Here is a 16,412-nt window from a genome sequence, read left to right as displayed (position 1 = left end):
GCCTCAGAATGTGACTTCAGTGTTGGAGATATAGTAAGTTAGGATGAGGTCATACTGGATTAAAGTTGGCCCTAAATCCAATGACTGGTGTCCTTATAAGAAGAGAAGAGGATACACAGAGCTACACACAAAGAAGGCGATAGGAAGATGGAGGCAAAGACTGAGATTGCATTGCCACAAGACAGAGAATGTCAGAGGATTGCCTGTGACCACCAGAAGTGTTGGGAGAGGCTTGAGACAGCCTCCCCCTTAGAGCCCTTGGAATGAGCCAGCTCCATGGACACCTGATTTCAGACTTGTAGGCTCCACAGCTGTGTCTGTTGTTTTAAGCTACCCAGTTCATGGTAGCTTATTGTGGCAGACTTAGGCTTAGAGGTCCATGACTAACACAAACAGTTAAGGATTACAGGAGTAATTTTCAATAAAGATGGGTCATTGCTGCTTTGAGAGCCACTGTACCTGCCGTTCAAGCTGCTGCTCAGAGTCCCACTTGTGGAGAACTGGCTGCCATTATGGATGGCATCTGTAAGAAGTGTGCCAGCATCACTGACCTCTGCCCCTCCCTTGTGACAGGTGGCCCAGTCAGTCACAGCCCTGTCCCCCTTGGATGTCATAGGAAGGATGGGGGACTTGGCACCCTGCTTAGGGATTTTGGTGTTCCCACTTGTAGAAGTTCACTCATGTGATAGGATAGCACTTTATTGCAGTTCTAGTTAGGGTGAAATTTTGCCTTGAATATAACTGTGCTAGAGAAGTTTTAGCTGCTGCAACAACCGACCATATGAGTCTTACACTTTTAACACAATACAGGTTCCTTTTGTTCTCCATGATCAAGTCCATTGCTGACGTTTCTGGTCCGGCAGCTCTATTCCAAGTGACTCAGGAACCTACGCTCCTTCCATCTGGTGGCTCACTGTCCCCTTGAGCCTCCAGAGCGTTCTTCTGGACAGTCTTCATTCAGCGGGTCAGTGGGGGAGGAGCCTGTGGAAGAGGATGAGCAGCCCAGGCAGATCCACGAGTGGCTTATATATTTCTGCCCACATTTTCTTGGCCAGGACTAGTTACAAGAGTCCAGCAGAATCCCATGAGCGGATGACAAATGCAGTTACTATGGGCATGCGGGAAGATGAAATGGGATTATTAAACATCTAGCCAGGCTCTACCAAAGTAGCATATGTAAATGTGCCATCACTGTATTCAAAATCATGTTTTGGTGCATTCATATTTTAAAAACTGTTTTAATATATTTTGTAGCCATGAAGCTTTTATTTTATTAATTTGGATGTGGGATTTAGGTTTTCCAGTGTGTGTTCTAAGTCATCCCAGACTCCCCTGTATTTTTTTGAATAATGACATTTTGTAATCAAGTTTTGGAGAAGGATTTTGCTCTCTAGTTTACATTTTTATCAGACTCTATACATACTGTAATTCAGTTGAATGCCTTTAAGTTGTCCATTGATAATACCCCCCTTCTTTTACTTAAAAGAATTCCCTTAATGTTTCTAGAAAAGAAGTTCGAAATATTGGCTGATAATTCTAGGCAAATCTTTTGTAGTAGAAACCAAAAACTGTTATTAGGAACTAGGTTTGTTTTGAGCCACCTGTTTTTTCTTTTATCCTGTCTTTTTTCCCCAAATATGTTATAGATTGTATAATTTTTGTAACTTGAGCTGTATATGTTAAGAACTGGTTATGTTGCTTGGCCTAAACATAGGAGTGTGTTCCCTGATGCAACAGGTACTTGTTGAGCACTTAGTCTGTTCCAGATGTTGTGCTAGTTTTGGACTTGGACATAGGAAAGAGTCACAGCTCGCAGATGGTGTATTTGGCCTGCTCTGGAATTTACAAGCTACAGGATGGGGTTGGAGGAACTTGAAGGCCCAGGAAGACTGGAGTTCTAGGGTTCTAGAACCCTCTGAAGATCAAAAAACTTGTGAATAAATGATTTGGTCACCGAGGAATTAAGTCAGTACCTTAGATCTGAAAGATGTATTATATATACTTTTATGATAACAAGCACTGTAAAATCCATGACAGTCAATTACAACTCTTTTTTCATTCTGGTTGCTTAGAAGTGTTTTTATCCATTGCTAAGTGTTTTGCTGCTCTTTATAGTTATAACCGGTTAGTGACTTACTGCCGAGTTAGGGCAGGGTGGCGGGGTGGGAGGTGGGAACAGAGAGGACAAACAGTATAGAGTCTGGATAAAATTAGAATGCTGTTTGTCTATGTACAAGTATAGAAGTTTTCATCAGAAAAATTGTAGACCTTCTTTCCCCCTCTTTCGCTTTTTTTTTTTTTTTAAAGATTTTTATTCATTTATCTGACAGATCACAAGTAGGCAGAGAGGCAGGCAGAGAGAGAGGAGGAAGCAGGCTCCCTGCTGAGCAGAGAGCCCGATAAGGGGCTCGATCCTAGGACTCTGGGATCATGACCCAAGCCGAAGGCAGAGGCTTTAACCCACTGAGCCACCCAGGCGCCCCTCTTTTGCTTTTTTAGTCTATTTTCTTTTAATCATTCTTTAAAAAGTAGAGACTTCCCATATCTCGTTCAAACACATTCGCTGATGTCCGCAATCTGATTCCTAATTTCCAAATCAGTGGTGGCTGTGGATTCATTTTTATTAATGACATGACTTAGTGTGCTGTTTTGTTTGCTTTGTCTTTTCACATGTTCTTAGGATGTCTGCAAAGATCACTCATTCCTTTGGGGAAAATATTCCGTAGTGGCAGCACGCTTCTTGCTCATTTTGCTAGTTTTGCTGATTTAGAGTTGCTGCCTAGAAAGAAGTGGTTATATTAAAGAGAGATTGGGAGTCGCAAAAAAAAAGTCATGCACCTGGATTTAGCAGTTCATACAATGAAAATTTGGAAATAATCCTCAATAATGAAATGAGTAAACACATGATTTTGGAGTATCTTGCAAGTCTTTAAGATGCAAAGACTAGCAACTTTGAAAAGTCTGTATGATACAACCTGAGGAGACTAAAGCAGGATATAAGATGGTGTGTATGTTATGATTACAAGTACGCAAATGACCTGCAAATAAAAAAATTGAAAAAATTCAAAGCGTGTATACTGCTACTAAGAAAGCAGGATTATGTTTATTGTCTTTTTACTACCCTTCTAAACTTTTGAGGATTAGGATGTATTTAAAATAGTAATAGAAAATAATTTGAGAACCTTGTATATTTTGTGTTTTATACTTTGAAGGTTTAAAATAAAGCTCCTCATGTTTCCCATAGTTACCTAGGTAAATCATATAAATGAGCTAATTATGGGAGGTTTTTGTAATTTTGTGTGTGTGTTTGTGTGTGTGTGTGTGTGTGTGAGATTCCTGGTAAGTTGAGGTATGGTCAGCTGTTTGGAATGGGTGAGTTTCAGAATATTGCATTGGTATAAGATAGTTTCTAAGGTCAGTTTTAGAACATCTGAATCTAGATTAACATTTTTAAGCAAACTTGTAGGGTTGTAGGGAAAAAGGTAGGTAGTTAAGTATTCTCAAATGCAGTAGAGAGGAATGAGGAGATTGTTTTGCTCTTAGAATCTGTTTATATTATAAAATTTAAACATTATTGGTATGTGTTATAAAGTGGGGCATCAACCCAGACCCCACCTCCCAGGGAGGAGGTAGAAAAGCATTTTGAATCACATTGTGTCTTAATAGGATTGTGTGGACATTGTCCTTTGTCACCTTGTCAAGTCGTCTTGGCTAAATTCTGTTTTTTACAGCGAAGGAAACTGAACCGTACCAGGTCTCTTTTATCAGTAGGAGAGAGGAGTAGTGGTGTGGATTCTTGATTTTAGAAGTTTGATTTTAGCATTTATTTATCACTGTGTGCACATCGCATTGAAACTTTGCCAGCCTCCTTTTAATAAAAGCATGCCTTGGTGCTTTTGACTCAGCTGGAGCTGTGGTGCTGTCTGCCCTCGTCAGCCTGATCTCCATGCCCACAGCAGTATCCTTCACCTCCGACACAAGTCACAATTTATTTATGTATTTATGTATTTATTTATTTTTAATTTATTTATTTTCAGCATAACAGAATTCATTGTTTATGCTTGACACCCAGTGCTCCGTGCGATCCGCGCCCTCCATAATACCCACCACCTGGCTCCCCCAACCTCTCACACAAGTCACAATTTTTATCTGAAGGAGGGAGTGAATATTGTACCCTTTTGAGAGCCATTATGGGTATTTTGGACCTTAGGCATTTTCAGATTTAAGATTTAGTCCTCCCAAGGCCTCCCGAGCCTCATGACAGATAGTTACTTGTAATTTCTGTGAGGCCTACATTTGAATCAAACATACCAGGAGGCCTGCTGCCTGGCTTCATTGTTTTGAGAAGTTCAGCTGTTTCTCTTCACTCATGGTGTTTTATGCCTTAATGCTGTTGCCTTATGACATTATCCTTTGTGGAGAAGTGTGACAAAAATAAAGCCAGCTGGGAAAGCAGGTGATGAAAATTTTTCTTCAGTCTACCAAAGGGATAGCTTTTAGCCATAAAATAGAGGTTGTAAGTAATTTTAAGATTGTTAAATGTGGCAAAAGCCTGACAGACCTGTGGACCTGAACAAGTCTACCATGCACTGTAATGGAAATGACAATAAAAAGTTAGCGAAACTGTTACAGTGAATTTTCTAGCCAAGGAAAAAATTACTCATCCAACGAGAAAGAAAAACTCAGGAGAACGTTGAAAAGGCTCTTAAGGTATGGTCTGGTTATGCACGGAAAGACGAGACTGCCATTTCTGGAAGTAACAGATGGCGAAGACATTGAACTGACAGGTGAAGGTTGATTGGATGAAATCTCTCAGACGCATTTTCTTTGCCAAATGTGAAGTTAATAAGGGGAGGCCACACCAGCTAGCCGTGGATCGCTCTTAAAACTGAGCTGAGGGAACTCATAAATCAGCGAAGGGTTATGGTCTCTGTGAATGCAAGAAACCCACCTTTGAAGAAAATACCTTCTCTAAATATACATCCCAAGAAGAGACGTGAGCACTAGGTGTTCAGACAACTAAGGGGTAATTTTGATGATGGGATGGAGGGAAATCTAAAGATGCCTGAGAGATGAATCAGGTTCCTTGTCAGGACGAGAGGTGAAGGAAAGAAGGAGGGACAAGGCGGGTCTAAAAGCAGAACCTCCTCTTCTAGTTCATTTCTAATCGCCTTTCTCATCCTTTCCCCAACTTAGTGCAGTTGCTTCTTTGGTTAAGGGTTAGCACCAGGTTGAAAAGATGTTGTTAACCTCGGGCTATAGCTCAGTGGGTCTCGGGTGGTCCTCAGACCTGCAGCATCAGCAGAATCCCTAGGCCTCACCCAGAATTATTGAATCGGAAACTCTGGGTGGTGGAGCCCTGCACTCGACCTTGAGAAAGCCTTCCAGGCGATTTTGGTGCAGCCTGGTTAGAAGCTCTCTGCTGTGACTTGTCTTCATTCAGCATTTCCTTTTATCATTTTAATTTATTATAGTTTGTTATATATTATATACAGTGTACAGTCCGGGTAATCCTCTTTCTTACTCCGACTTCTTGAAATTTTTAAGTTCCTGGCTAATTTTATTATCATTTATATTAGAGTTTGCTTCGGTGGATTTTTTAAAAATTATTTTGGCCCTCTGTTTACAGAATCTGTAAGAATATGAAGGGCTAGCTCACATTTTCCAGGTCCATTTTATTTAACATTATAAGGGAAATTATAAGCTCCAGTGGTATTCAAGAATTTAGAGATTAGGGAAAGGTTCAAGGCATGACATTTCTCAGGGAAAAGGGTCTACAGTAATTTAAATAAACCCAATCAGACTGAGTGGCTGTCACCAAGAAGCAAGATTACTGGGCAGTTGACTTTATATATTTTGATCTGATACATTAATTAACCCTCCCCAAATCTATTTAGCAGCTGGTTGTCATTTCCATTAGCGAGAAGCAGCTTGTCCCAAATCTGCTTCAGAGCTCCTGCTGGGCTTGTTTAGCCTCTCAGCTGTGAGACAAAATTCCCAGGTGCCCGCTTAGTGCCCAGGTCTCTAGACCTTGCTGTGGGGTGGTTTAAATCCTTCTGCCAGCTCTTGGAATGACCGTAGGCAAGTGATTTAATTCAGTCTTTCTGTCACTGAAGGTAGTCGAGAAGGATTTAAGGATTTATATGCAATAAGAATCATGCTTTAGAGTTTTATCAGTCTAAGCTCTAAGGTAGAGAGGTGGGGGTTAGGGTTGACTGTTTGCACTCATTCCTGACCATTTTCAGCTCCGGGGACATGGTAAATTCTCCCAGCAACTTTTATGCCGTGATCAGGCTTCCTTAGTTTTTGGTGCCCTATCACCATGAATAATTTCATTCTCTAAAGTTTTGGAAATTGTCACTGCTTAATTTACTATTCTTATTTTTTTTTTTTTTTAAACTATTTCTGGTTATAGTAGACCCTCACTAGTTTATATAAAGTTCTGTAAATTTGTAGATGATTTTAGGGAAAGGGGGGTTATTTAAGTAATACCATGTTCAGGTAAATAGAACTAAGTGAAACCAACTTCATAAAGTTGTGTTAGTTATTGCCCCGCAACTTAATGGCTTAAAACACCATACATTTATTATTACCTCCTTCTCTGAATCAGGAGTTCGGGAGTGGAGTGGCTAGGCTGGGTGCTTCTGGCTCAGGTATCAGGAGGTGAGCAGTCAGTATGTCTTGGGGGTAGTGGTTCTCCAGGCCTGACTGGGGCTGGAGGATCTGCTTCCAGGATGGCTCCATCACGTGGCTGGTGAAAAGAATCCCAGTTGCTCCCCAGCTGTTGGCAGGAAATTTCAGTGCCTCACCTTGTTGGCCTTACATAGGGTCTGTAGAGTGTCCTCATGACATGGCGGCTGGTTTCACCAGAGGGGGTGATCCTAGAGAGCAAGGAGGAAGCTTTCTGCCCTTGATGACCTTCAGAAATTGCATCACTTCCCCGGTATTCTGTTTGTTAGACGTGAGCCGCACACAAGAGGAGTGGAACTAGGCTCTGCCTTTTGAGGGAAAGAATTTAAAAGAACTTTGTAGACATATTTTTAAACTTCTGCAATGATAGACATGGTTATAAATTTAGCAAAGACACGTGATTGGCAACAACCAAATTTGTACTTATTTCTTTGTTGTTTAAATGGTATTATAGTTAAAACAGGTGTTACTGCTACTTTATATGTATTCCTAAAAATTCTCATGTTCTCCAAAATTGTAAAATAAAAATAAAATGGTTTATGAGAAAATGCAGTTGGAAGAGGGCAGGACTATAAGTGCATGCGTCTTTATAACCAGAATACTAACAAAAGTAACGATGGGGCCTCGGGAGATAACCCAGATGGCCCGCTTGGGCATCCCAGTGTGGCTGGAAGTTGAATTTTAGTTTTAAGGAATATTAAAGCTGCACAGTAACAGAACTGAAATGCTGGCTTGTGGGCACTGAGATGGCATATTTGCTGTGGACTTTTTCCTTTGCTATTGAAAGTTTTAATTCTAGACTAAATCTTTCTGAACCGACACAATATACATATTAAAGTGATACCATTCCCCTATTTACAATCATATGAGCTAGTTGGTATTAATGAATCACAGTATTGTAGCAAAACAGACTGTAGTTTCCCCTAAATAAATACTTCTAATTATTTGTTTAGTAAATTCCCTGCTGATAGACAAGACTGAAGGAGACTTCAGTCGCTTTGCTGTGGTCAGTCTCTGCCTCAGCTTGACATACTTGCTTTTGCTCTCTTTCCCCTCGGATGGAGTAAGACGTGCCTTAGACCTGTAGGAAATTAGCTAACATTTCTAAAATAAAAGTCTTAACAACTGATGCAACTTTGAACTGGTAGTCATTGGTTACTTGGTGTTGTCAGTATTTATTAAGACATAGGACATTTGGAATTCCTCTGAATTGAGAAGTTTGAGAATGGCAGGGAGAGATTAAAATCATTCCTATGTCATAAAATAAGGAAGTTTGAGGCAAAGGAGGCTACATCTGGGTGGCTGCCCAGGTATGCTGTGCGCGTTCGTCTCCATACTCTCCAGAGCCCTGTTTGTACACAGCAGGTTCTGAGGAGGGGTCTCCTGGAACACCCAGGGGGTGGGGGAGCAGACCACAAGGAGATTGGAATTCACTCAGAACAAGATGAGGAGGGGATGGTTCAGACTGGGATGTGTAGGGCTTTCCAAGGACAGACTGAGCTTACCATTAGGCTCCAGGACTCAGGCCCTTTGGGAATTTTTCTAATGAAAGAATAAAAAGCCTGACTCGGTTGATGTCTCTATACTCTTCAGTATATTTGTCCCTTCTGGGACGTGTAGTCCACTCTATCTGGTGATTTGTTCTGGGGCTTTCTGTAGGATTTTTGTGGTGCTGGGAGATCTTTATGTACTCCTGTTGGCTTTTTGTTCAGTCTGTGGTGACCCACAGAGCTACATAAATGTGACAGGTTAACAGGTGTCCTGGAAGCCACTCTTGGATGTGGCTAAATAAAATGTCTCCTTGTTTGCATTCACTAGTATGTATGTAAGTGTGTGTGTGTGTGTGTGTGTGTGTGTGTGCGTGCGTGCGCACACGCACATGTTCACGCCAGCATGCACCTGCCTATTTAGATTCCTCATTAGTGTATGTTAGTTTCTTACATTTGTGGAAATTGGGTTTTCGAAAGCGGTAATCTTACACTTACCTTCTTCCCTATAAGGGGAGTATCATGTAGAAAGGAGCTCTTGGACTGGGAGTCTGAGCATTTTTCTCTCTTGGTAAATGAACTTGTATGGAAGAGGGCAGATGAGTGGCTGTGGTCTGACCGTCATCACCGGCAGCCTCTGGCAAGTCCTGTGTGATCTGAAGTCTCCTGGTCTTCTTGCCTCTTGGTGGGGCGTTAGCATCTGGTGACGGAACAAGCCCGTGGCGTTCTCAGCTCCCTTGAGGAGGGTGTTAGCTGTGTTTCATTGTTTGCTGGGCACTAAGTTGAAGTCTCTGAACCGCTGTTACACTTCATTCTGGCCCAGCCCCAACAAAATTCTGTAGTATGTAGAATCTGTTTTATAAAACATTTGATATACTGGGAGAAAGAGGAAGTGAAATTCAAACCTGCTGGTTTTGTTCTTTCTGCCCAAAGGTATGTATTGGGAGGGTTCCAACACTCTGGATCTTTTAAGATCTATTTTTGGTGCCACTGCTCTTCCTGTTTCCTTTTCTAGTAGGTATTAGACATCTACCAAAACTACTTGGTATTTACGTGAAGTTTTAATATTCATAAGAATACAGTGTCCCATGAATATGTTTCTTCTGTTAGCCTTTGGCAACTAGGCAGATTTCCAAATAAATACAACCCTTCTGGCTTGGGTCCTGTTCAAGGACACGTGTCTCTCATTAGTTTATTTGTGAGTGTGAGTTTCAGTACTCTTTGCTGTTAGGCATTCAGCGTCTACAACTGGGACTGTGTTGCTCTTGTTTGTAACGCTGTCATACACGAATCACAGTGGTTCTCCCATCCAGTTGATAGGACTTGTCTAAATGTCAGTCTGCCAGATTCATCTCCATCTTGGAAACAAAGACTCTTAACGTCTTTCTTGGCGCTCTCCTTGTCTCCGAGTCTCAGTGCTTCTCTCGCTGTCCCTGTGTTCCTACCATGAGTCACATGTGTGACCACATACCATCCTTCCTAGATTGATGTTCAGTGTATCTTTGAGGACTAGAGGAGCATTTTCTTATTAGGAAAATTATTTATTTTTTTGCCTCCTTAATAGTAAAAGTGTATTGCATAACTGTAGGAGGAAGAACATCAGAAGTTAATTTCATTAAAACTGATAAGTTTCACTAAATGCTAGATCTTGAATGTTATTTTCCTATCTTAGTCTGTAATGTTTTCTTCTTAGTGTACTTAAATTAACTCTAGCCATTTATAAAATCTTGAAGTCATCCCTTTTTTAAATGTAAAAAAAAATTGTGAGGGATATAGAAGGAAATAAAACTTGGGTTATAACAGAGGACTTAAAATGGAAAAAACATTTCTTCACCTAAAATTAAACTGGGTCTGTGGAGTAGATGTGGTAGTTCTTAACCATAATTGTATTATTGCAGATTTCAGTCTCTCAATTGTAAATTAGACTGTTGCCCAATAATTATTCTCTGTTGCCCTGGTAGTTTATCTGGTATGCCAGTGAGTTGAAAAAAAAAAAAAGCCCAATTCTAGGGTGCCTAGGTAGGCTCAGTCAGTTAAGTGTCTGCTTTTGACTCAGGTCATGATCCTGGGGTTCTGGGATTGAGTCCCGCGTGGGGCTCTCTGCCCAGTGGGGAGTCTGCTTCTCCCTCTCCCTCTGCTACTCTCTCCCTCCTTTTCTTTCTGTCAAATAAATAAATAAAATCTTAAAAATAAATAAATTTAGGTGCACCTGGGTGGCTCAGTTGTTAAGCGTCTGCCTTTGGCTCAGGTCATGATCCCCGGGTCCTGGGATCAAGCCCCACATCGGGCTCTCTGCTCCGTGGGGGGCTGCTTCTCCCTCTCCCACTCCCTCTTCTGTGTTCCCTCTCTAGCTGTGTCTCTCTCTGTCAAATAAATAAAATCTTTAAATTAATTAATGAATTAACTAATTCATTAATTAATTTAAAACACCCAGTTCTTTGGACTAAAATGTTTGCTTGTGTTTGTTTCAGGAAAACCTCACAGCTCTGGTAGCTCTGAGCGGATTCAGCTCTCAGGAATGTATAATGTCCGTAAAGGCAAAATGCAGTTGCCAGTGAACCGCTGGACCAGACGCCAGGTCATCCTGTGTGGGACCTGCCTTATAGTATCATCTGTGAAAGACAGCTTGACCGGAAAGATGCACGTTCTGCCACTGATCGGTGGAAAAGTAAGTTTAAAACAAAATGCTAACAGGTGTCCCAGTGTCATTGAGCTTACTTTGAGCCATTTCTGTAATACGGGGTCCGTGGTTTTTCGCTCATCTGTGGTCCACTTCAGTTCCTGTCGCGCTCTGCCCTGGGCATTGTCGGGTGGTGGAGCGGTGGATGACAGTGCCGCTGGCCGGCAGGAGGCCCCGGCGATTTTACTTGCTTAGTCCATGACAGGCTGGAAAACAGAGCAACTAAAATTCAGTATTATGTTTTAGGCTGTAGGTGATGAATTATTCTTTATGAGTAGACATCTGTTGATAGCTTGAGTACCTACTGTGTGGTATAGTTGTCACGATCCTGAAGTCCATGGGTTTAGGACCATTCAAGCACGGGTACCAAAGGTTAGACACTCTCTTGCATGAATCTTTGATCCAGCTTCGGCACACCTGTCTCTCTTTATGCAGTGACCAGTAAAGTTAGCACTTTTTTTTTTTTTTAAGGATTTTATCGATTTGAGAGAGGAAGAGAGAGCATGAACAGTGGGAGGGGCAGAGGGAGAGGGAGAGACAGACTCCCTGCTGATGGATTCCCAACAATGCAAGGCTCCATCCCAGGACACTGAGATCATGACCTGAGTCAAAGACAGACGCTTAACTGACTGAGCCATCCAGGTGCCCCCAAATTAACATTTTTTAGTTTGCCAATTTAGCCAGTCATAATTTTTGAACCTGAAATGTTAACTTGTTTCAGAGAAAAGTTGTGATATAGCTGATAGATATTACCAACATTACTAGCTGCTTTTCTTTGGGCATGATAATTATTTTATTCCTACATTTATAAAATAGAAAGAACCAGATTGTTTGGGAAAATCTTACATTCTTTTTTTGCCAAATCGATTTATTAATACCCAAGTGTTGGTGGGAGTATCATTACCATAATTATATGTTAGTATTTCCCGATTTTTAAATGATATGAAAGTCTCTTAATAAATGGGAAGGCAAATTTGGATGAAGAAAAGGGTTTTTGAAAATTGGGGACAAATTAAGCAAATATTTTCTTTACCATTTTTCTTCCTGAATGGGCATGGGAAAGAAGGCAGAACATGGAGGATATAAATAGAGGGGTTAAAAAAAAAACACACAACTTTTGTTAAAGTGAACTTTTTAAAATTGGCAAATGTTTCATCTTCTGGTTCCAGGGATTAGAAATGAATAAGGTAAAAATCAGGTGTATGCAGTGGTAAATGGCTTTGTTATTCACCTGCTTTGTAGCAAATTCATTCTTCATTCATAGTTTAAATTAGTCTTTCCTTATGTAAATAGCCCATGTCAGTTACCCATCCACCCCTCTGCTATTATGCATTCTAATCCTAAAAAGACTAATATTGGATCATTTTAAAAAGATTTTGGCCAGGCTGCCAGGTATATTTAGATCTATTTCAGTCACCTATCTTCAAACCATTACTTAACTTTTGTCTGAACAGTGAAGAATTAGTGGCATCTTATTACTGAAGATTTTGTCCTCTGGATTGAATTCTGAAAAATTAGTCATCATTATTACTCCCACAGGTCATCATTAAAAATACATATTTAATGTTTGGTGCCCTGTTAGGTCAACAGTCTGTTTCTTTCTTCTCTATGATGTTAGGCATTTGCTAAGGCACATTTAATACAACTATTTATTAAATAATTTCTGTGGGGAAGCCACTTTGCTTGGTGTCCCAGAAATACCAAGGTGGGTAAGTCATCATTCCTGCCTTTGAATTGCTTATAATTTACTCTCCAGGGATGAAGGATGGGCACAATATCTGTTCTAAGAGAGAGGCAGAAAAGTAGTGCAGAAGATGAGTGGAAGGCGAGATTACATTTTCTTGTGGGGAATCAGGGAATTTTGTGATGAAGGAGCTAGCAATTACAGTAAAACTTGAAGGGTGAAAAATCTCTTGACATATGAAGGAGATGGTCAGAAAGATTATTGTGCTCAGAGAAGCAGAGACAGGAAAGCAGTGGAATGTTCAGATAAGGTCAGAAGAACGAGTTATAATTAGCATTTTCATTCAGAGCTAGAGACTTGTTTCCCAGGCCTATTATTGGATAGACTTCTACCATTGAATAAATTGAAACAGCTTCCTTTTCTCACAGACCAACCTTGTAAAACCTGTTTTGCACTATGCCTTTAAAAATAATTGAGTATGTTAAAAGCCAGTCTTTTAAAACCTGTTCACCAGGTTCGGGGAAAAATAACTCACTCTTTGCCGTCTGAGTTTTCATTAATGTTTATCTGTTCCTCTTTTCATTCTGCTGTTTCATTCTGTTAAAGGAAAAACTAAGAGTAAATGGCAGGTTTTTGTTTTTGTTTCTTTTAAATATATGAAGAAGAGCTAGAAATGAAGTGTGAGATAGACTGACCATAAGCCAGCAGTAATTGCTATAATCAAATCTGACACACCACTGGAGTGTGATCATTTATTTTACATTTTCAAATGTCCAGTTCCAACTATGAAGTTAAATGAAGCGCTCTTAAAATTTAATTATTGGGAAATAATTATTTAACAGAGAAGTTTCTATTCATTGTACAAGTTATTATGTTATATAATTTGTCCTTTAGAAGTTAATATAGATTTTTAGATTTAATATTTTACTTAATATTTGCTAACTTATGACACATAATAAGTTGAATAATCGTTAACCTGCTACTCAGTTTAGGAATCATGGCAGTATCAGTATCAGTGTTTCTACCTGTGTTCTCTTTACGTCTGTCCCGTTGCCTCCCCAGACACCAGAGGTATCCACCCATTGTCCTAGAATTTATATTCATCAGTTTCTTTTTTGAAATAAGTTTAATCGTGTAACTATGTTTTGCTTCTTGTTGAGCTGAGTAAAAATGGTATTGTCCTATCTGTGGGCTTCTGTGATTGAATTTTTCCATTCAGTATTGTTTCATAATAAGATTCCATGATGCTTGATGTATGTGGTTTTTATTTCTGTATAATGTTTCCCTCTGTAAATGTTCTAAATTCTCATAATTTCTTAAATAATTTTCCTATTGATGGACATTTGGGTTGCTTCTAGTATTTTGTTATTATAAATAATGCTGCTGAAATAGTCTTACATTGATATGCCTCCTGGTATGCAAGTAGATTTTCTAGGGTAATAGTTCTCAACTAGAGTTACTGTGCCCAAAAGGGACATTTGGTAATATGTGCAAGTGTTTTGATTGTGAAATTATTGAACAGCCAACAGATCTCTAAGTTATTCTATAGTAACAAATCCCTCCCCAGATGTCAGTGACTTAACATAACGGCTTTTTTCTCATTCCCCTAAGTGCCCACTGTGGATTAGTGGAGATTTCTTTTTTCTCATAACTGTCCAGGGACCCAGCCTGATGAGGCTCTGCTCTCTTAAAACATTTGGAACATGCAACCTTCTTTTTGTGCTTGGGCAGGGTAAGAGACGTCACTTCTGCTCATGGCTCATTGGCCAGAACTAGTCACATGACTTCACCTTAATTGCAGAGGGTCTGGAAAATGTGGAAAGTAGATGGTATTTGGTTAATATTAATATATTTGGTGCAAAGGGAAACTATTGGCATTTATGGGGAAGGGGCTCAGAATAAAATGTCATGGAGGGTATTAGTGCTGCACCATGTACAGTGAGCTGTTTAATTCGAAACCCTGTGATAAATAACCTCTTTGAGAAATGCTGCTCTTACATGCGGGCTTAGGAGTGCAGCTACATGTCCATGTAGAGCATATACACGTGCTCCAAGACGGTAACAAATTGTTTTCCAAAGTTGATGCACCATTTTACACTCACATCAGTGTACAGGTGTTCCTGTTTCTCTACATCTTCACCAAATTTTATTGAGGTACAATTGACATGCAGTAAACTGCATATTTTGATAGTAATTTGATAACAGTACAGATAGCTAAATACACCCATTAAGCCATTGTCACAATGACGAAGATGATACCACCCTTAAAAGTTTCCTTGTGCTCCTTTGTACCCCTTTCCTCCACTCTTTTCTTCTCACTTTCCCCCATCCTCCAGGAGCCACTGGCCTGATTTCTGTTAATATTGATTAGTTTAAATGGCACTTTTAAAAAATTGTATTTTCTCTTTTGTGAATAGAAATGCAGTTTTCTTTTGAGTATTGTTTTATATCTAGCCACCTTGCTAAATTTTCTTATTTATTCTAATATGTCTATAGATTGTTTGGAGTTTACTATGTAGCTAATCATGTAATATTTAAATAATGACAATTTTTTTCCTTCTTTAATACATTTTTTGTCTTATTGTAATGGCCAGAATTCCAGTATAGTATCGAATAGAAACAGTAGATACTTGTCCTCTCAGAGATCTTAAAGAGAGTGGTATATCATCATTAACACTGAAGTTTGCCTTAGATGTTTGATAGATACCCTTTGTCAGCTAAGACAAAGTTGTTGTTTGTGTTCTTAGTTTGCTAGGAATTTTTATCATGAATGATGAATCAGTGGTGAATGTTACCAAATGCTTTTTCTGCAGCTGTGGGATGATCATATGGTTTTCTTCTTTAATCTGTTAATGTGATTAAAGATTTTATAGTTCCAATAATGTTAAACCATCTTGCCTTTCCTGAGGTAAATCCAGTTTGTTCTTGATAGGTAGTTTAAAAAAAAATTTAAATTCAGTTAATTAACATATAATGTATTATTTTTTTTCAGGGGTATGGGTCTGTGATTCATCAGTCTTATATAATACCCAGTGCTCATTACAACACATACCCTCCCCAGTGTCCCATCACCTCGTTATCCCAACCTCTCCACTCTGCTCCCCTCCAACAACCCTCAGTTTGTTTCCTAAGAGTAAGAGTCAAAAGATTTTATCATTTATTTGAGAGAGAGAGCACAAGCAGTGGGGGGAGGCAGAGGGAGAAGCAGACTGCCCACGGAGCAGGGAGCATGACCTGGGGCTCAATCCCAGGACCCTGAGATCATGACCTGAGCTGAAGGCAGCTACTTAACCAACTGAGCCGCCCAGGTGCCCCTTGATGTATGGGTTTTTTTGTGTTTTTTTTGGTATTTCTGGATTCTGCATGTCTGTATTTTTTCCCCCCTGTATTTCTGGATCCTGATGCAACGTTTTGTTCAAGATAAGTGTTTGTAACTGAGACTGGCCTAAAAGTTTCCTTTCTGTTACTGCTCTGATGATCTGTTCTTGGTTATAAAATATGTTGCGGTATTTTTCTTCATTTTTTGTTTGGTGGATGAGTTTGCACAAGTTTGGAAAGATCTGTTTCATGGAATTTTGGTAGAATTCATCTATAAAACCATATGGGTGTGATATTTCTTGAGAAGAAAAATTTTAATACTCTGTTTCTTTAATGGTTATAGGACTATGTAGGCCTTCTAGTTTTTTTTTGTGAGTTAGTGTTAGTAAAATATATTTTCCTAAGATTTTGGCACAAAATTGCTTAAAATGTTCTTTTAAATCTGCTTAATCTGTAGTCTTGTCTCTCTTACATTATTAATGATGTTTGTATCATTATCATTATCATGATATCATTGACCTATATCAGTCAACATTTGATTTTGTTAGCCTTT

General features: G+C 39.6%; 1 protein-coding gene across 1 annotated transcript in view; it reads left to right on the top strand.

Annotated features, from left to right (window-relative positions):
- Positions 1-16,412, top strand: part of LOC111154258 (PH domain and leucine rich repeat protein phosphatase 1) — a 208,362-nt gene that overhangs the window by 92,363 nt on the left and 99,587 nt on the right. The window contains exon 2 of the mRNA XM_022513762.1: positions 10,649-10,845. Within this exon, the coding sequence (XP_022369470.1) occupies positions 10,649-10,845 (197 nt within the window). The remainder of the gene's footprint in view (positions 1-10,648; positions 10,846-16,412) is intronic.

The sequence above is a fragment of the Enhydra lutris genome, unplaced genomic scaffold (genome assembly GCF_002288905.1).
Source record: "Enhydra lutris kenyoni isolate GAN:26980312 unplaced genomic scaffold, ASM228890v2 scaffoldscaffold36, whole genome shotgun sequence".
Classification (NCBI taxonomy): Eukaryota; Metazoa; Chordata; class Mammalia; order Carnivora; family Mustelidae; genus Enhydra; species Enhydra lutris.
The sequence above is the reverse complement of the archived record's forward strand: the minus strand, read 5'-3'. Positions and strand labels throughout refer to the sequence as shown.